Source organism: Atractosteus spatula, chromosome 14 (genome assembly GCF_055471065.1).
Source record: "Atractosteus spatula isolate fAtrSpa1 chromosome 14, fAtrSpa1.hap1, whole genome shotgun sequence".
NCBI lineage: Eukaryota > Metazoa > Chordata > Actinopteri > Semionotiformes > Lepisosteidae > Atractosteus > Atractosteus spatula.
In genome coordinates, this window is record NC_142719.1 from 41,446,075 (window position 1) to 41,467,464 (window position 21,390).

General features: G+C 46.3%; 1 protein-coding gene across 1 annotated transcript in view; it reads right to left on the reverse strand.

Moving 5' to 3' along the window:
* Positions 1-234: 234 nt before the first annotated feature.
* Positions 235-21,390, reverse strand: part of ppargc1b (peroxisome proliferator-activated receptor gamma, coactivator 1 beta) — a 64,902-nt gene continuing 43,746 nt past the window's right edge. The window contains exons 3-12 of the mRNA XM_088932422.1: positions 19,464-19,649; positions 12,002-12,124; positions 10,910-11,777; positions 9,990-10,035; positions 9,241-9,305; positions 7,511-8,027; positions 6,738-6,789; positions 6,256-6,374; positions 5,366-5,487; positions 235-4,528 (exon numbers count right to left, since the gene is read on the reverse strand). Coding sequence (XP_088788548.1) covers positions 4,437-4,528; positions 5,366-5,487; positions 6,256-6,374; positions 6,738-6,789; positions 7,511-8,027; positions 9,241-9,305; positions 9,990-10,035; positions 10,910-11,777; positions 12,002-12,124; positions 19,464-19,649 — 2,190 coding nt within the window. The 3' untranslated portion in view covers positions 235-4,436. The remainder of the gene's footprint in view (positions 4,529-5,365; positions 5,488-6,255; positions 6,375-6,737; positions 6,790-7,510; positions 8,028-9,240; positions 9,306-9,989; positions 10,036-10,909; positions 11,778-12,001; positions 12,125-19,463; positions 19,650-21,390) is intronic.

Below are 21,390 nucleotides of genomic sequence, written 5' to 3' on the forward strand. Positions count from 1 at the left end.
ACCTAGCATGGCCCTACAAAGAAAGAGTTCTCTTGGTTTTAGAAAATGCTTTAAATTTGTCCTGGAGTAGTCACCTGGAAACCATGTTAATTTGTACTAATTATACAATTAATTGGTCTAATGAAGTCATTCAGAGCTCAGCTGGGACCACACCCAGAAGGGCACTGTGACTCTGCTATAAATAATCACCTCGCACAGAAACACGTACGGTCCTGCAATAAAGGAGTCTTAAAGTTGTTCATTAAGGTTTTTATTTTTTGGAGGAGAAATCAATGAATATATTTATTTTTACAGTTTATGAGCAACATCTCTACAGTTTAATAATGTAAACAATCTCTCCAGAGAAATTTTCTTTAGTTTAAAAGGAAGCCAGTTTCTCTTCTTTTAAAACTATTTACATGACTTAAAATAGAATTTATCACATCAGATAATTTCAGCTATTTTGGTAAAATTATCTACGAAACTAGAGCATTTTAACGATTCAAAAAATACAGAAATGCATTTTTGTCTTCACACTTCCCAGACGTATGAAATCTCACGATTTGGATAAGAAACAGGATTAAAAGACATTCCAGCTAAGTGCCATTTAAATAAAGAATAAAAATAAAATAAAAACCAACATATGTAAAAAATATAAACTTTTACTAGTCAAATACTGTATACCAAAACAAATGTTAAAAAAAACAAAATCAGGTTGCGAACGTCTTGTTAGATGAAAAGACACAAAACTGTAAAAAAATATGCCCTTTATAATACACGTCATACCATGGACCTTGAGTACAGAGAGAGTACTGATGCGAATGTACTTCCGAAGGATGTTCCAAGGATAAAAATGTGGTCATATGATCACCTATGATCAAATGATGTACAGTAGATATGAACAAACAAACCACTTGACCAGAATCTCTCCCAGCATGGGGACAGTCCACTCGCCCCGGCAAGAAGTGGCGCGGGCGTTTAGTGATTCACATTTGAGAACAACGACCGACGGCGATTTCAGAGATTGACGGCAGAAAAAAAAAACCCGAGACGCACAGCAGGCATTCAAAACTCCAAGAGAGGAAACCAGTTTTAACACCAAAAAACAGCTCAGAATATCCTTCAAGCGGTTTTGCCTGTAAAGAAACAACCTCGTTCATCAATCATGTCCCTAACAGGAAGTCGCACTAAACCGGCTACTGTTACAGGAAACTCGGGCAGGATCCAAAATCCAATTAACTCAGATCTTGACTGGAATCTTAATTGGGAGCGTTTCCGTGTAACTCTGCTAGGGGGGAAATAGTACGTCATTGTTTGACACGGCTGTGGGGCGCATGGTGTTAAAACGCTGTTTGAAAGACGTTAATTTGATTTTGGACCTTGTTACGATTGGACTTCAGAGGAGTCAGCTGATGGCCAGTTTTTTTGGTGAGATTACTGATGAACAGAAAGTAATTTTTTGACACATTTTGCATTGCTTTCTTTCTGAGCAGCCCGTGAAAATGTCTGGAAATCTTTTTGCTGTTTCACACACACACGAAAGACCAATGATTATGCTTGAAATGATCAATATTTTTTAAATGAATGAAGACAGTGGTCAACATTAAAGCTTTCAGTAAGAAATTATATATTCGTCTATATATCTATCTACACACACACAAATATATATGTATATATACTGTTTATAATATGGCTGTATTAAAAGTTTTAATTATTTTGTGATTTATAAACACACAGGACATTTAAAAGGAGATTATACAGTATTGATAAAAGCAATTTGTAGCTTTATGTTCACTCAATTATTTTAAGGCTCTCCTTACTACATTTTTTACTTTTATCCCTTTTTGTGGTACTTTAATGCCAAAAAGGTTTCAGACATTCTGACATCCTGAACCTTGGTATGGCAAAAGTAAACAGTGTTTTTTTTTTCCTTTTACACAAATCTTTCAAGACCTTCATTAAAATAAAATTCAGTCAAAACCAGCACAGACCCTAGAATTCATTGTAATTGCTTCTAAGTTAAAATTTGATACCAGCAGTGCCAGTAACGTAAATTAGCATTAAACTGACCAAAAATCAAACAAGTAGCTATCCAGCTGATGAACACACAATTGTTACACCAACCTCTACCTTCCGAAATGGGGAATTCTATGGCCCAGGGTGAATCAAATATTGCCATGTTCATCTAATCCATACACAGTATGCTATTCAATAGCAAATTAACTATTTTTTTTTAAATGTTGTGCCTTTCCGCAGTAGAAAAGGCTGATTTTGGAGCAGAAGACATTTGCCATCAGCTGGGATTGTATGAGTTTTTAAGCACGATTTTGAACTTCTCATCCACTGCAGTTTAAAAATACAGACTACAATAGTTTAATGTCTGTTTAAAAGCATTCTCATACCGGTGTTTTGAAAGGCCAAGCCACGATTCAATAGGCATATTCTTCCCCTTACATTAAATTAGGATTATTACCTACCACCATCATTAAATACATTTACACAGAGCCATAGAGTACACAACAATACACTTCATGTTACGTCTAGGCATGGTTCCATATATACACCATAGATATGCCATTCCAACCTGGTTAATTATGTAAACCTGCACATTCTCTCACTATTTAGTAGTATACATACTAAGTACAAATGCTCATTCAGGACATTGTGGTCCATGACGAAACATGGATGCCACTCATTTTTGAAGTATGTATAACACTAAATATGCTTGTAGTTTTTAGATAAGTAACCTACTAAGGTAAGCCAGCACGGCACCTCCTAGTAGGGTACTGCGAACACTGAATAAGGCGTCTTTGTACTTAGTGTGTGTTCTAATAAAGAAGGAGAATCCATGTGATGTAAACATTCCCTTGTGGAAGGAGAGGAGATGTGGAAGAGGGAGAAAGATTTTGGGGGTGGCTGGAGGCAGGCTAGGAAAATTTAAAACAGAGGGGCACATACAGCCCCCCCCTTACCCCATCTCCCTCACAAGTACAAAGGGCTAGACTGCACGTTGGGATCTGGAGACAGGAGGACTGGCAGAAGGCTAAAAAAATGGAGAGACGGAGACAGCGAGCGAGTTGGAAAATTAGTAAGAGTCCCCTGCAGTCTCAGCGCCCGTACACAGAGACGGGCAGACACACACACACACAGACAGAGCTAGTTCAGCCACAAGGCAAGTGCTCTCCGAGTTGGCAAAGAAAGAGCTACAGAAAGACAGAGAGAGAGACAGGCTGTAAACGAGGTAGAGAAACCCCTCTGGATTCCTGGGGGCAAGGACAGTTCTAGAATCTCTGGCTTTCCCGGTTCTCGCCACTGAACGAAAGAAACATTCTCTCTCGGAAACGCAGCAATCCAGAGGCTGACTGCTATTGTCGCAAAAGAGCTCTGACGATGTACAGTAATGCCTAAAGATGGACTGCAGCAGGGGCAAAAGGCTCCTAGAATATCCCGTTACAACCTCGCTGCTGGAGAGCTCCTGAAGACAGAAAGCGGAAAGGTGAAGGAGCATTTAGAAACAAAAGCATTTCTCTGCTATTTGGTTTAGTGTTCATGTACTGGTCGTCTTCGACACAAAATTGTCCTGGTTCTGGTCCTCATCTACAGGATTTCTGAACGTCAAAGGTTAGATTCATTCAATCCACGTGACCGCAGCAGTCTATAGATATTAGAAGAACCCCCCCCAAGACTAGAGCCACTTCAGTATGCACACGTACTCTTCGATGCTGCTTGTTCCAAAAAAAAACGTCAACCAGGTTTTTCTCAAGTCGATTATCGCTCGTCCCAGCAAGAGCCATGGGGGGGGACTCCCTCAGCGCCCCCTGCTGGAGACCAGCAGCCAAGACAACAGAGCCCCACAGACGGGGGAGGACGGGGACTGAAAGAGCAGACAATTACCTTGTCACGAGTGCATAGATGAAATTAAGGAAGCACTAAAATTACAAAACAAGAAGTTATTCCCCCTCCCCCCCAAGACTTGTAAACTCTAACTTGTCAATTGCTTTTCTGTGATTTTATTTTCTATTTTATACTGTAGTATGCACACGGGTTGGTTTTTTTTTACATCCACAATTCTGGCTACGTCAAAGCAGTTTGGTCACAAAGACAAACATGGCGGCGAACGCGGCTGCGAACCCACCGACAGTAAATCGACACACACACACACATTAACGCACGTCACAACGACCAATGGAAAGAGTGCTGTTGCTACGCTGCCCGAGCCCTCCCCTCGCCGTTTCTCTTCTGGAAAGGGGGCCGAGGCGATTCTGATAACACGCACACAGGAAGCAGCTTCGTGTTCAGTGTAAACTTCTCCTTCTACCTCCCTCCCTCCTCAGTTTCCAGAGAAAAGGTCTGTTCGTTTTTTTTTTCCCCTCCCGAAGTTAAAAACGTAAACAGTTAGGAGGGGTGCCCTGGTTGAGGTACTGAGGCGAGTGAGTCTTCATTGGGTTTAAGGCTTGTCAGCGATGCAGGCTCTTCTGTGCCTCCTTCAGCAGGGTGTCGAAGTCCATGGCGTCGTATTTGCTCTTCACCGGGCCAGGACCGGCCTCATCTGGGGAGAAACACGGTGCTCAATGCTTAATGCACACAGGGCAAGCAACAGCAACAGGAACGGCAACGGCGCGCCACAAAAAAAAAAAACAAGCGGGCAACCGATTCCCAGGACCGCATTTCCTTCTGGGATTTCCTCTAGTTTAAACGAGAGCGCTCTTCCGGCCTGTCCGCCGACTGCGAGTCACAGACTCCTTCACCGGCCCCCTGAGTTCCAGAGGTTTCGTGTTTACAGATTCCTCTGCAGCGGGTCTCACTTTTCATCGAGCAACAACAGCCTGTAGCTTCACTGGCCACTACTGGCTGGGGATCCCTTCTCTCGCCAGCGGAAGCAAAGAACGGAAACAAGCGCAATAATTCGAGCGGTCTCAGTTATTTTCAGTGCTAGGTTTTCCACCGCCAGGATGAGCCACCCCCGTATTTCATCTCTGCTTACACTGTGGTAGGTGCTCTCCATCTGGTAGAGACCCCTCTTGCTTGGCTGATCGTGCAGGAGCCAATACAGTCTGGGGAACACTGCCCTAAGCTCACTGCGTCTTAATCAGAAGGGTCTCGGCAGGGAGGATTAAAACTTGAAAAACATCGGACCACAAAACTACATACCCCTCAAATTTGTATTTTGCTGAAAATACTGAAACACGGACTCTTTTTCACATGGCATACTCGAGATCTAGGGCTGGATTTTCCACCGCAAGTAAGCTGGTAATTACTTTGTCATTGGAGTGGGCAGCCAGCCCACTGTTTACCCACATGGTCAGTCAGGACCCAGACTTCTTTTTAAATCAGACATACAGTATGGGCCTGATGACAGATGCCTGTCATGCTTCCAGTGACATACCCAGGTCAATGTAGCGCTTCCTGCAGAACCTGCGCAGCCCCCCGAAGCCGGACTGTTCTCGTCTCCTGTGTGGTCCTGGCCCGCCCTCAGCCTGCCGGTAGGTGATAACGCCACATCGCTCGCTGGCAAGAGACAAAAAGAAGGTTCCTGATAACTGCACTGGTGTAACTATGGAAACTGAGGACCAGGGCTCATCAGTATGGACGACACATCCCGTCATTCACTCCAGGTTGAAAAGTTGCTCACACAATTGAGGAGTATGCTGCTTGCCTCTTTAGTCTTGTTGTGGCCAGTTTGCGCCAGCCACTGGTTGTGAAGTATTCTGGCTGGTTCCTATAAAGTGCACCAACTGTGAAGTCAGGAATATTCAGGACACGTGGGAAAGCCGAAAAGCGATAAATATATATATCATGAACTGATCAGTGCCAGTTTCAGAATTCCCTTGCTTGAGGTCTCCTGGTGAGACCCCTGAAATTCTACATCTGTGGCAAAAAGGGAAACCGGAGGGCAGGAGGTGGACAAGGGGGATACAGAAACCCCCCTGAATCTGCAGAACAGTGGGCTGGCCCCCGTGTTCACCTTCCCTAGGGACCCCTGTGGTTCAGTGTGCTGAGCAGGTGAACAAGAAGGTCCAATTTACTGAACCTCACAGCGCCCATCCAGGACGGCCTTCTGCAGAAGCCTCTCTGCCACGTTCTGCCTGCTGCTCCTGTGTCTGGTATGCTCTACCGCGTGCTGTTACACCGCGCACAGCTGGTATCGCGCCTCTATCCCTGCCCAGTATGTGGGAGACACAAAGGCGGCGCGCCCTGCACCCGAGGGCGCCAGCACCACGCTGTGCCAAGCGATCCTCGGGCCGAGGGGGCAGAGAGGGGAGGGTCTGGACTCACTTGTTTTTTATGATGACCTTGCATTCGTCCGGCTCTCCGAAAGCCTCGAAGCGCCGGCGCAGCATCGTCTGCGTGATGCCGCTCGGCAGGTTGTGAATGTAGAACACGCGGCACTCGTCCTGGGCGGAGAAAGACCAGTGAGACCGTCAGAGCCCCGGCGCCGAAGCACCCCATCACAAAGAAAGACGACCGCGTTTGGGACCCGAATAAACAGAACACATTCTGTCACCAAGCCTACATACAGCTGTCATTATGGTGAAATCAACTGCCTAACCTACTGAGCTCATTAAAACAACAGTCTTGCAATGCTTCTACAGCAGCGGTACAGCAGCGGATCTCTGCATGATTATCTGCGTGATGCATAAGGTCAAGCAACCAGATCCAGTACCTGAGTCTGCCTCGCTCTGCGAAACACACCCTCTTTGTGCCACATGCCACATCATTCAAAAGAAAGGTCTCGAATGAGTGTCATCCTAACTTACGTTCGCTTTATTCCTCTGTTTTTCTCCATGACACGTCTCCGAATTCTCACAGCTGTGGAGACAGAAAAAGAAAAGCTCGTGTTTGGGGGTGGGAAAATTCAGAAAATAAACCAAAATCAACATTCCTCCATTTTAAAAACAACCGTAATCCGCAGCCTACAACTGACAAAAACTTAAAAACAGTGTGCAACTAGAGGCATGAATAAAGCAGAATAATCTGTACATTTCTCTCGCATGATGGCAAGTACAATACAGCACTAATTTGATTACTGTTTATTATTGACCTCCTCTGATCTCCGCTGGCCAGACTGAACCACGAAACAGGGTTCAGAGACCCGCCTTTTCTGCGTCACACAGGCGCTGCAGTAGCCCAATAGGAAACACTTACAAACCAAACAGTGATCTGCCCAGGCCAAGCTTTCACGTGAAACTGGCAACCCAGGTATTCCTGGCATAGCGAGCTGCGCTGGGAGGATCATGCGTAACTGTCAGAATCATTCCAGTAATGGAACAAGCAAAGGTTTATTTCGGGCCGAAAAAGAGAAGAAAAGAAACATAACATTTGGGCTGCAGGTGACCACGTCTGAAGAAGGCCCCATACGATGGCAACAAAACTCTTTTCAGCAGGGATAAACCTTTACTTGTTCCTCTGCAGCCCACACGTGCTGACACAGCGGCCTACTGGAACCAAGTTCGGTAAGGTCCGGCCGTGACGCTCACAGTCTCCTGAGACGACGCCACTAGACTGGGCTCCCGTACCCCACGCCTCTCACCTGAAGCTCTGCCTTCCGCTGGGAGAGTGGGAAGGGCAGCAGGGGCAGCAGGACGCGCACCGGCTGGGCGTCGGGGGCCGGGAGGGTCGCTCCGCCCTCTGCCCAGCGTTGTGGGGGCATAAGGCTTGTTGGGGAGACGGCGAGCTGCTGCGCCCCAGCTTGTACAAACACTCCGGCGGCGCCCCGGAGACGAGCTGGGCCTGCTGGCCGCGGCCCTCCCCGGCCCCGCTCTGCAGGCAGTAGTCGTGGTCCCCGAAAGTCCGCAGCCCGGGCCCAGCGCCGCCCCCCTTCGCCCTCCCGGCCTGCCCCGCCGGCTCCTCCCCCTCCGCGCCCTCGCCCGCCTTGCTCAGGTGCGCGTACAGCTCCGTCTGCTCCGGAAGCTTCCGCGACGGCGGCCGGCCCCCTCCCGACCCTGCGGGGAGCCAGGACGCTTTCGGCGGAGACTCCCCCTTGACCTCGGGCTTGAAGAGGTCATCCTCCACTGGCTTGTGGGGGGGTGTCGTGGGAGGTGTGAGCCCTGAAAAACGGGAGCAAACACAACGCTGCAGTCCGGAGACATCTGGACCAGCGTCACTGGGAGACTGCGCTTCCTGGGTCATTCAGACTGGGGTCACTGGGAGACTGCGCTTCCTGGGTCATTCAGACTGGGGTCACTGGGAGACTGCGCTTCCTGGGTCATTCAGACTGGGGTCACTGGGAGACTGCGCTTCCTGGGTCATTCAGACTGGGGTCACTGGGAGACTGCGCTTCCTGGGTCATTCAGACTGGGGTCACTGGGAGACTGCGCTTCCTGGGTCATTCAGACTGGGGTTACTGGGAGACTGTGCCTCCTGGGTCATTCAGACTGGGGTCACTGGGAGACTGCGCTTCCTGGGTCATTCAGACTGGGGTCACTGGGAGACTGTGCTTCCTGGGTCATTCAGACTGGGGTCACTGGGAGACTGCGCTTCCTGGGTCATTCAGACTGGGGTCACTGGGAGACTGCGCTTCCTGGGTCATTCAGACTGGGGTCACTGGGAGACTGTGCCTCCTGGGTCATTCAGACTGGGGTCACTGGGAGACTGCGCTTCCTGGGTCATTCAGACTGGGGTCACTGGGAGACTGTGCCTCCTGGGTCATTTAGACTGGGGTCACTGGGAGACTGCGCTTCCTGGGTCATTCAGACTGGGGTCACTGGGAGACTGTGCTTCCCAGATCATTTACACTGGGGTCACTGGGAGACTTAAGAGAGTCAGTTTCAAAGGCATCAGTTTGAGAGTCAGTTTTTATCTGACCTGCCTTATAAGGTAAAAAATCTTCTTAACATAAGCTGTAAATACAGCAAACTAAATAAAGGATAATAGACAAATCTTGTGACTACATGTTTTAATAATGTCTTAGAAGAAGAAATACTAACAGAAATACTTTGAGGCTTAGTCACAAAATAATCTCCATCGCTTTCCGATTATAGCCCTTTTTTCCCCAAAGAGGCACACAACATAAAAGTTGAAAAACCTGAGTTTTCCTGGGGGTCTTTTATTTCGGGCATTTGTTTTGCGACAGTAGGAGTTTCTTTATCCTTTTGCAGTTGTTTCTTTAAGTCTGTAAACCCGCTCTGTGAGAAGATACCCCAGCACTGTTAAATATATATCAATCCTATCTCAATGAGATACTGTAGTACAAGGCACCAAAGTGTAAAGCAAGGCTTTAAAACAGAAGGAAAGGAAAATGGAAAACTTGGCAAAAATTACCTGCTGTGCCGCACAGCTCCACACCTAGTGTCTGTTCGAAGGGCTTGTTAGCGTATTGTGTTTCCCTGAATACAAAGAAAGAAAAGAGTAGAGTTATCAGTATATATTTGCATTGATGAAGACAAGTCAAAACCAGTCAATTACAAATTGAAAAAAGGTTGGGATCCCATCATCGCAAAAAAACAACAATTTAAAGGGAGTACAGCTACAGTATGCTGGATTCTCTGTCTTTGTAGTGGGTAATAGAACAATTCAGAAAAGACGTTTAGAATTATGGACCTTCGTTGGCAGATTATTCTGTTTTACATTACTTGACCTTCTAACAGCTAATGGGTGGCAACCATTTTTTGAAGACCAATTCTTCTCGAGAGATTGAATTTCCAGAACCAAAGTTTAATGAAAAGAGAATGGTCAAATTAAAAACATTTAAAGAAATCCAGCAGACTGCACACTTTAGACTTCCTGTGTGCAGACGTGGAGAAACAGCCCGTTCAACTGTAATTTAATTAGGTGAGCTGTCTGCCCACTGTGTGCCTACGGGCAAGTCTCTTCCTGCATCACTGGGTAGTTCTGAAATCCCTTGCCCCTTTTTAAAGAACATTTTGTCTCTACAGCAGCCGCAACCTTTTGTGCTTTATAACAGTAATCATTGGGGTGGAGGGAATCTAGAAATCTTCATTATAGACAGTTTTATTAGCTTATGGATGTCATCCAAAAACATAAAATGATTTAATGCCTGTGACACGCACCCTGTGGATTTAGGAGTCAGCGGCAGACACAGACAGGCACGCTTCTCTGGAATCAGAAAAATAAAAACATTAGTTGCAGTTCATTTAATAACATCCATGTTTAACAAAATTTCCAGAAGAGAGAGAGTGTAGGTTAAATCTCACCTTCTCTCTGTTATTATGGCTATTTCTTGATATTGATGAAAATTCAAGATTATACATTGGAAGGTAGAATATGGATATACTGTAGCCAAGGGAGATTGTACACCCTCTGTGGATTCACCCTCTGACTCAAGCGCATCAGATCTTTGATTTGTGCTTTCAAGAAATGGGGATGATAATGAAAAATCTTTACATTATTATAGAACTCAATAAAGCATTAACTTCTCCTGATGAGACACATAGACAAATTATTTATCTTCAATACTTCCTGTCATGAAACTCGGGGCCTGCTCAGTACTGGGATGGAAGACCAATGAGGAAACTAGGATGCAGCTGTAAGTGTTGATGGTGGACCAGTAGGTGGTGCTCATCCTTCTGGACCACGTGTCCTGGCGAAATTCCTCTCTAGGGGGTCCTAAAGCTATTATTCAATTGGTGACACAATTTCAAAACCTCTCTACTACATCTGCTGCGTACTGGGGCTGCTGAGTGTCAACCAGGTGGGGGCTGCGCTCCAGAGAGGTGGTGATGTGGGCAGCTTCCTATATATGAAGTGTTCTGGGATGGAATGAAAAAGCTCATATAAATCCAACTGAACATTACTATTGTTTTATAGCTGGCGGAACAGCAATCAAGAACAAATACTTAATAAAAGAGGAATCGATGTGTACGTGTCGATTGTTTCTCCCACATACGTGTGCATACCACATACACATGGCTGACAGGGACGCCAATCACAGATTCTGCTTTCTCACAGCCAAGAGCGCCTTCAGGCTTACCGCTCTGGCCACACGGCGAGCTGGGCGTGGCCGTCCGCCGCTGGCCCGTCCTGCCCGCCTCACAGGAAGTGCTCCCGCCGGACGCTTCCTCCCCGGGGCGGGCGGCAGGGCCCGTCTCGGCCCTCCCCCGGCCCCCCGCTGCCCAGGGCTTCTTGGCGAAGCGTCCGGGAAAGGAGGCGAGCCTCCTGGACCGCCGCACCGAGAAGGAAGCCTCTTGGGTTTTCTTCGCTGACCTGGCGGCTCCGGGCTCCGCAGGGGGAGAGGCGGGGGCCTGGTCTCTGCCTCTCGAGTCTTTGGGCTCGGTCTGAGGCGCCGCTCCCCTGCCGTGGGAGTAGGGAGGACTGTGGAGTCTGTAAGGCTTGCTCACGTCGTAGGGGCGGGCCGACTCCAGGAGCTCCCGGAGCAGCGAGTGCCCCTTCACCTCCCTCCTGCGGGCGAAGACGGAGCGAGGGGGGCCGCCGGCGCCGCTGCCCTCCGCTCGAGGGGCGGCCCTGGGGCAGGGCGGCGGGGGCTGCGGCCTCCCCGCCGGGCCCTCGGGCCTGAGCTTCCGGGCGGAGCCCGGGCCCTCGCGCTCCCTCCTGTCCGCGCCGAGCTGCTTCCGGGAGGGGATGCAGTAGGTGTGCATGTACTTGACGAGCGCCACCACCGAGCGCAGCTCCTCCTCGGAGCTGAACTGCGGGGAAGGGGGTGCGGCCGGGGCCTCGCCCTCGCCCTCGCTGGAAGAGTCCCCCTCCTCCTCTTCCTCCGACTCGCTCTCCGCCCCCGTGTCCTCGGCCTCCCGGGTGGTGGTCAAGTGCCGGTGCAGCTCGGTGCACGTGCGGCCCTGTGGACGCCGGAGTCTGGGCTTCCGCTCTTGACCGCTAGCAGGCTGGGGGGCACAGAAGCAGACAAGCCGTGCGTCTGTGAGCGTGGTGAGGATGATGATGATGATGATGATGATTTACTATTCCTTCTCAGTAACTGCTACTCATCACATTGTGCTGGCCATAGGCAGGGCTAGGAACACCGGCTACCCGTAACGCTCCAGCGCTCGCTTTCACGAGGTATGTTACAGCTCTGGCCTCGGCAAAGCCGAAGAGGCGTTTTTATTACCTTTACTGAAGGCCTCTGGGGCTTGAGGTTGGGGTGTCCGTTGCTATGGCGATGTGTGGTGCCTTGATTGTGCATTTCATAGCTGACAGGCACGTTGGTGGGGCAGAGCAGGAGCTTCTTTAGCTGCGTGGAGAAGTTGGGGGAACAACTGTAATTCACACATAGAGCTCTCCAGCCACACAAAGCACTACATCAAAACAACCCACACCTATCCAGCCAGCCACCCCTCCCTCCACATACGACATCTCGGACACAAGTAACACTGCGACCCACTCCTCCGAACACCAGGCTCTTCGAAGGTTAACTTTCCGCTTGAAGTCGTCACTCTCACTGCTACGCTCTACAAGATCACTTTAGAAGAAGCTACAGCCAAGATGTTTTTTTTTTTTTTAAAGATGAGGTCTTATAAAGCAAACTATTTACCAGAACATTTTTTTTCTATATCAAGAACCTGAAAATCAGCTTCAAAGAGCCTGGTTTTGAAAGAGCAAATGAAAAAACTACTGATTCCTGGACAACATGGCTTCTGCTTTGTCAGATCATTAAACCTTCACTGCTGCAGACAGTAGATGTTTTTACTTTTTAAAACACCTGCTTAAAAATTTTAAGATTCCCATTTACGCCATCTCTAAATGTCTCCTTAGATTAAATATTATTATAAATGATATAAAAACTGCAATATCATATAGAAGACTGTATCATCAGAAACAAATGGTTCCCCTATCACAGGATTCCAGACAGCAGAGGTGACATGATACAGATTATTATGAAAAGGTGTTTCTTTACAGCTCCCTGTCTCCTTCTGTTCACAGCTGAATGTCTCCCTGCACAGATTAAACAGTTATGTGAAAGGGTTAGTGCTGTCTCCAGCCTGGTGCAGACACAGCTAAATCAGATCTGCTTATGTGATTCTGTTGACACATTCCAACCCGGCAAATTGCTTAACAGCACTAAGATTATTTCGGCGATCACAATGAACAGTGAAAATAAAGAGGAGGAAAGGGAAAAAGAAAACACAAAAATTTCATACATGTGCCAATTTGGCAATCTGGTCAATGATGCCTCTCAATATCGCCTGAATAAAATCTGAAGGGTGTTCTAGTTTCCAGCTCAGTGTACAAACTGGTTTGGCAGAGTCCAGCCTCCCCCAGATGAAAGGCTGTGTTTCAGTCTGCTGTTTCCTGGGTTTCTCTACTCAATACACCCCTTGTTCTCAACAGAACAGTCTTGTCGCCTGCTCCTAGCAGTGGGAGAGAAACCCAGATGCAGAAAAAGGACTCAAGGTGGAGCCACAAGCCAGTGTCAAATATCCCTTGTCTGAGACAGCAAAATGAAAGGCCAAGAGCATGATTTTTGTGTGTGATGGGGTGGTAGGGCGCAGTATAAAGAGGTACTGCACTAACGAAAGAGGAAACAAAATTAGTCACTTACAGTGATCTCTTTCCTTCATTAGTCTTCAGTTATAAGGGGGTGTAGGAGCACTGTGAGGTTACAGAGGCTACTGTATACAGCACTTCTGACCCTGACAGCTTCCTGTCCCCGCCTGTGTGTGTCTGTATGTACAGTATGAACACTGTGAGCTGAGTTTGAGCTGCTTCAGCCCTGCACTGCTGCGCACCACCAAGGCCACCGGCAGTAAATGAGCCCTGGGACTAACTGTTATTATTATGCTAATGTCAGTGGCATTCGTCAAACACCCAGACACACTGGCACTCTGAAAGTACTGAGTTTTTTTTCTTTATGCTCCTGGATGTCATTTCAGAGGTTTTTTTAAAAAAAAAACATTTAATTTCTTTCCATTAAGCTCATTCAGAGTCACTGAAGAGATGACCAATTAAATGTTTCCTTAACCCTAGTTTTGCCGAACTTTTTAAATGATTTAGCCCAATGGAGAGAGACCTTCTAAACATAACATACTGTTCTTATTTTTTGACAGCTTTTGGATTCTTTCTCAACAACTGTTCTCCATAATTTCCTTTTCTGCTGAGTTAGATTTTTTCTGCCAGTGCTTTTTACAGGACAACACAGGGCAGCAGATCTTTGGCAAACAGATGAATTACACAAGCAAGCACCAAGGAACTGGCTTTTTACATAAATACCTATATATTAAGTCAACTGATGAAAACCTCTCGTGTTGAAAAGCATACTGTAATTCTTGTTTGCATGCTACTTTTGTTTGGATCTGGTTCTTCACTGTGCAACAAGAGCTATCTATTTGGACTTCAGTTTAAAAATGATGATGAGGTCAATGTGTCCACGCAGACCTCTTTCATTCATTCATATTCCTTATATTACTCAGCACCTTGTAGCTTAAAGCACTGCAGTGAACAGATGTTTTCTTTTATAATGTACATGCGTGCATTAGCGATACTGGAACCATAAAGCATTCAGTTGCTGAACAATGAAAAAAATGTTTGCAGGCAGGGATCTTATTATCATTGATGCTGCTTTTAGTCTCTTTACAAACTAATTGCCTGTTTTTTTAGACTTATGGTTCTGGAAGAGTTCTGATCGAGTGATGTTGTTTTGTATTATAGTATTGTACCGTTGTTGAATTGTATTATTGTTGTGTATGTTAGAAGCTTATGATCTCTTGAGGGATAAAGAGTCCCTTAGGGGAAATAAAAGTTAATTCAATTTAATAAAAAATAATTTGGTGCTGTTGGCCCTGTAGGGCGGTGATCTCTCCTACACTGTCCAGCTGTATCCTTCTTTTAGATGACTGCTTGGCTGTCTTTGTAAGATCAGGGGTATTAAATCTTGGTGTTCTGGCTAATGAATAATCTGGCCTCCACAGCAGTTCCCCGCTATTTCATCTGGGGAAGCAGCTTCTCAGTCCTCCCCCTGGTCTGCAGTGCAGTGCGGCTGCTGGTGCGGAGTGGCCTGGCTGGGGCTGAGCTTCAGTGGGGGTGATATGGCTCCACTCCTACCCATGTAACTGACTGGGATGAAAAGAAATATTATTATGTATTCTCTAATAATTTATTATTGATATATTATAACATAGATTATGATTCTTTAATTTAGATACTGTGGGCTCCATCATTATTGGCACCCTTGATAAAGAAAAACAGCAACAACAGCTATATTTTATGCCCCCAAAATGGAAAAACAAGATAATTTATTCTCAATTATTTCAAAACTAATATTTTCAATTGAGTAATACTATTTTTTTTATTCATCAAGGATGCCAATAATTCTTAAGACCATTATGTTATTTATTTTAACTGTAATCGCACAATACCTAATAGCCAATTGGTGGGTTTAACTTGGTCTGATTTTGTTCATTTGCTTCAGGATGTAGCTGTTTGCAAACCAGCGTGCTAGCAATGGCATTTTAGCACTGGAAGCTAGAAGCAGCAGTTTCACTTTGTGATGCTCGTCTTTTAGCACAGCAGTTACAGTAATGAAAACAGAGGTCTTTTAATCTAGTGTCTGACACGTCGTAACTTGTTTGCCTCCTGCTGAAAGCTGACAGTTCCACAGTGTAGCACACTGAACTCTTTCAAAAGATGCGGGTATCAGATTGAATCTTTGTTGCCCTCCCTTGTACTGACTAGGGCTACCAGATCTGAATATCCTCTCCATCATGAGGGGGGAGACGGGATTTGTACCAATATCGATTAAAAAGGTGTTGTATTAATGCTATAATATGTGTTACATATACACATTTCTATATTAATATCTGCAAAATAACAAACAGTTATATGGCCTCAAAAATCAGTGGTTTACTTTAATTATTCGAATTTTACTGCACCTCTTTATACAAGTCCTCTCCCTGAAATTCGCACCGTGGCTGAGCCTGAGGTGGGTGCTTTGGAAAAATCAGACAAAGTTAAGAATGAAAACCGAACAGGGGGGTGAACAAGGCAGGTCTACGACTACAATCAGCACACAGTTTCCCTCACGAATGATCGCCACTCTCCCAATCCCAGCAGCCGCTTCGCATAGCAAACATTGGGGGGGGGGGGGAATAAGGGAAAAATCACGGACGTCTTAAGATATTTGAAAATAATTCTTCCTACACAGAGATTTATAAGAACCAAAAAGGAAACCCGGGAAAAACTGGAAAGTATGGTCACCCTAATGCTGACTGATTTCTCCCTCTGAACCTGACTAAATAAAGTGAATTCAAGGATGATCTTGAAATCACGAAAGCTTCCTGATGTTTTCCTGTGTTTAATCCAGCCATGAGCCCTGGACGTAATTCACTGCACATCAGAGGGACTTCGGAAAAGCAGTGGCATTGTGGTCATGTACCATTCAGTCACTGGAAAGTATGCGGCACACAAAACATATAACGGAGGAAAAACACGCTTGTTCTGTTGGTGCTCAATTCAGGTTCGCCAGTTCTTTTTTGATCATCTACCCAGTGAACGTGGGAGCTCCAGCCGCTCTAGGACTGAGCGCCTCTGACCCCGCGCTCCTCCGGCATCACCCAGCCAGCTTCCGTCTCTGTGAGCCAGGAGGCAGTGTCCACAGAGAGACCCTCTTCCCAGCCCACCCTGCAGCGCAAGCCCTGGGGACAAGCGGCTCAGACACGCGGTGGTCGGGTCACGGGGCTGGGCCCGCTCTCCGAACGAGCCGCCCTCCGCTGGCTGAGCCAGAAGATGCTCATGAGCTCAAAGTTCATCAGTTCAAAACGAACAGACTTCACGTGGGCATAACACACCACAAGAAAATGCGCTTGGGAATGTGTATCAAGAAGTTAGACATAAGCAGCTTTCCCTTAACCCACTTTGCTGGGGCTTAACCACCTGGCCACAGGACAGGAAGTCAGGACCCCCAGCAGAGTGAGGAGTTAACAAGGGGCAGAGGAGCAGAGGAGGAGGAGAAAGACTGGAATGGAAGAGCTCATTGTGGCAATGAGAGTTTTCCAGTGCAGCCATGCAAGATTAGGAGTTAAAGCAGCAGAGCTGAAAGAGATCTTCCCAAACCTTCATTAAAAACTCCATTTAATCATTCAGTCACTCCAGAAACGCTAGAGTGGAGCAGGAGTTTGTCACATGTGAGATCCTGTCTGGAGCTTCTGTGTGCAAGCGGTCCCAGATGCTGGGTGTGCAATGCGCTTCTTCTCACAGTAACCGGCTTGTCATGGAGTAAATGCTTGCACAACCGCCACACACAGTGAGAAAATGCAGAGATTGAGTAAAATCTCAAATTGAGAAAACGGCGAGGTCACTTCTTAACCACAGCAAACGCCAGTGATGCAACACCCAAAAATGATTTACAAATGGCCAAAACTACATTATGCAATTACTTACTGCATTTGAGGAAAGGAAAATTGCTAAGGTACCTAGAATTTTGAACTCCTGTCACCACAGGAGTGGTTTTAGAGTCAGAAGACAAGAAAAAACACTGCAAAATACTGTGTGTGCCACACACTTTCCAATTAGACCCTTTGACTGGATGGTACTGTACATGACCACAGTGCCACTGCTTTTCCTAAATGCACAGTGCTACCTCTGACGTGCAATGAATTAAGTCCAGTGCTCATGGCTGGATTAAAAACAGGTAATTGCTCATGTGACAGCAGAAGAAAACATCAGGAAGCTTTCGTAATAAATCAAATTAAAGTCTGGTCTGAATGGCAACAAAAAAGGCAAGACAATGTAAGTGGAAAAACACAGGAGAGCACACAACTGCTGCCTCGTATTGACAGTGTGATTCCCTAGGTGTGCTCTGCATCAGCTATTCATGAGATGTGACTTTTTTTTTCTTTTTTGGCCATCGCCATTCATCAATAAGCTGCACAGCCTTCAAGTGAAATGAACTGAATCCATTTTTCCTTTCTGTCAGCTACTGTTCAGCAGAGTTTGGAGGGTGTTTCAGAAAAGTCAGGACTAGTCATTTCCTAGGACTGACTGATTGAATAAGTCAGAATTTCCAGAAGGTTTTTTTCTGACATGGTCTGACGTTTCCCAGAAGCCAATCTGAAGGTGCTTTACCAATTGGCAAATTGATTTTTCTAATAATTGCACAAAAAAATCACATTAATGAGGTATCCAAACCAGGTCTGATTCCATCTACACCTGCCTGAGGAGTACAAAAATAAAACTGGAAGTGTGAACTAAAACACATGAAGAATTGTGTCAAACAGTAATGTGTGCGCAGTTCATGAAATAACTGCCCAAGCTCTGCGATACAGAGCTGGATTCCTGCATCTGTGCTTCTCATTTAAAATGTGGAATTGGCATTGCACTGAACAGAATCTAGTGAGAGCCGTCTTCTCGTCTAGCTGGAGGTCCAAAGGGGCTGATATACTATGGTATGACACACTGGCACATATCAGAGCACCAGGCAGTATATTTGTATAGTGTAGGAACCTTTCATCATCCTATAGTGAAAAGTTACAAGCTATCGTTATACCTAGAGATCCAATAATCAGTTATTTCAGCCAATAATATAACAAAAACAGCTCTGCTTTCACATGCAAAACGGGAAGGAAAGCTGTGTTTGTAATAGTTACTAACCCATGATATGATCAGCCTCCTTAATAACATCAGAGCCTGAAATCTAACCAAACATTTTGTGTAAAGTAAATCTTGATTCTCCTATATCAACACTAAGCGATAGTACTTGATAAAAGTGGTTCCTTGATTTTTCTCTGGGTGGGGTGGAGGACAGAAGGTAACGAGCTGCCACCGGTGAAGCAATTAACAGTAACACACACTGGGCTGAATGGTGTTAGTCACCCTCTACACACACTGTCGGACGAACTAATCAAACACCGATCTGTAAAAGAAGGCGAATTAACTGAGGCTGGGAAGCAGAGCTTGGAGGCCAGTGTCCCATTGGGACAGGACACACTTTACCACGCTCGGCGCTCTGCTGTTTGTGTCTGAGGGCCGTCTCACTCCTCACCCAGATCTATTTCATCACCACCTCCCACCCCCCACTGCTTCACAGCCGGACTAAATTTCCATCTGAAGCGCTGCTGCTACGACAATTAGGAGAATTAGGTGCGAATAAACATGGTGCAGGGCTGCGGGACTGATAACGACAGATCTGCCTCTGGAGAACTGCGATGAGCAGGTGAGTGGAAAACAGAGGCTCTGAAGAAGGCCTGTTTGCTGAGGGAACCAGGGGACTGGGGCAGAGGTGGGAGCAGGGAGCCCAGGGGTGGGACACTGGCCAGAGCAGCTCGCGGAAGCCAGCAGGGAGAAGCTGAGGAGGCAAAAGCGTCACTCTCCGAGACAGACAAGGAGGGGAAAAAGAGAGAGAGAGACAGACGCTCACAGTGCAGGGGGCCGCTGGCAGGCCTTTCCGCTACAGGGGGAAAGGGAAAGGGTGATCCGGTAAACATGCCTGCAAAAAAAGGGCTCTGTTAGAGTGATATCTACAAGAATGGGAAAACCCAAAATGAGAAAAAATTCAGACCTTTGTTGCCTATCATACCCATGCTGTGGGGTAGTCAGAGGCCCATCCAAATCCACCTTAAACAGGAAGGAAGGGTTCTTACTAGAGACGGGTCTTCTGTCTCTGGGCTAGGGGGGGCTGGGAAGGGGTCACTTTCCAAGGGGAGGTCCTCCTCCCCCTCTCCCCCCTCCCCCAGCGAGGGGAACCCAGACAGCCCCCCCACCTCGTCCACCATCCCGTCAAGGCTGTCTGTGAGAGCGGCCAGCAGCGCCGCATTTTCGTCTTCTATCTGCAGGGGGCAGCAGAGAACACGCGAGTCAGACCACTCCACGTCCATCAGCGTCTCGCAATCGTGGGTATCAAGGTTCTTTAAAATAGGGTTTAGTCCCCTGCAACACAACAATTCAGTGCCCCGCATGCTGCCATGGGAGCTAGTAACACACGAGCACTTTCTCTTTTAAGTTAATCTCTTTTTCGGATTCCCGTTTTCAGCATCGTGCACTCTAATAGTGAGGTGCTCATTCAGCGCTCATGGAACAATGCTTCAATAAAATACTGCCCTGGATTATAGTCACTCCCCAAATCCCACGTCTAGCAGCACAGCAAACAAAAATCCATAATGTCAGGCTCTTTTAACACCTAACCATTCACCGCAGCTCCATATTATCCACCGCTAAACACGGTGCTAAGCACGGTAAACAAACATGCATCAGGTGCACTATTTTATAGCCAAAAGCACTTCTACTTCCACTGAGTGTAAGCCTGGCTGTTCTAAAACGTCAAGATCTAGTTTAGTTTTCTTATCTTCCTGCCTTTTACTGGATTTAAAGTTGATTCGATTCTTAAATTAAATGCCAGCAAGCAAAACAAACCTCAGTGTGGTGCAGATGTTTTCCTTCTGTGCATTGAACTTCGTTACATCTCACACAGGAAAGAAAAACATCCAGTTCAAGTGTAAATGAGACAATTACATTCAATTACAGCTCTATGTTTCTGCGTGCTCATTTACCAAACTTTTGCTAGACTCGCAAATTTACCTAAAACACGAGACGCTGCAACCAACTGTACATGTAAATGTTTTAAGAATTAAAGATGCATGCACAACATGAAATATGCAACTTTTAGGAACTGAAAAAGGGCCTAGCTTAGCTAATAATTTTTAATTCAATTAGGAATTGCTTTAATTAACGATCAGGTTTAGCTGGAAAAAATCCCAGGAAACAATAAGATCCCAAGTGCCAGGATTAGGAAGTGCTGTTTTCCAAGGTACGTAGCAGACATCACTTCACCAAAAAAGTAAGCTTTCAGTCTAAAAAGGCAGGTAAAACGGTGAGCAATAAACTGCTTTTATTTTTTATCCCAGTCAGTGCTTTTAAAATTCAGCAGATAAAATGAACTGGCTCCCATAAAAGGAACAGAGCCTTCCTTAAATTGTTTTGCCCTGCTAAAGGCTAATTGCACTGGGCCTTGAGCTGAACAGCTCTTAAGCCAGAACGTAATGAATACATCAGGGAACATCCCTTATTCAAACCCCACTCATCTATGGCCATAATATAATGAAAAGTTGAAAACTAGAGGCTGACATCAGTGAATGAAAAGCCACACGCAAAAAGACATCCTGCACTGAAGCACTGATCGTGGCGCTGCGCGTTTCTTAACCAATACGTGGGCTGGAGCTCGTGTAACGGCTCCTAGCTGCATCAGCTGAAGGCAACTCCCCATTCCCGCTGAAAAGTCTTCGGTAAATGAATGATTTATAACGAAGACAGGCAAAGCATTCTTACTGCAGCAACTAACTAACTGCAGCAACAACAGCAGTGCCACTGTGGTGCACTCATGTCTGTTAAAAGAACACCTTTCTCCCACTGGAGAGTTTCAAGCACCCACAGACAGAAAGCCCAAAATCCCCTTCGTTCCCTTTCATCAAAGCCACACCCTTGAAAATAATTATTCTGCTTAAACTGCTGACTTGTTAGCGTCAAGTGCTTTTGTCATATTTCCTCTGATGTACTGATGCTTTCAGCTCTCCG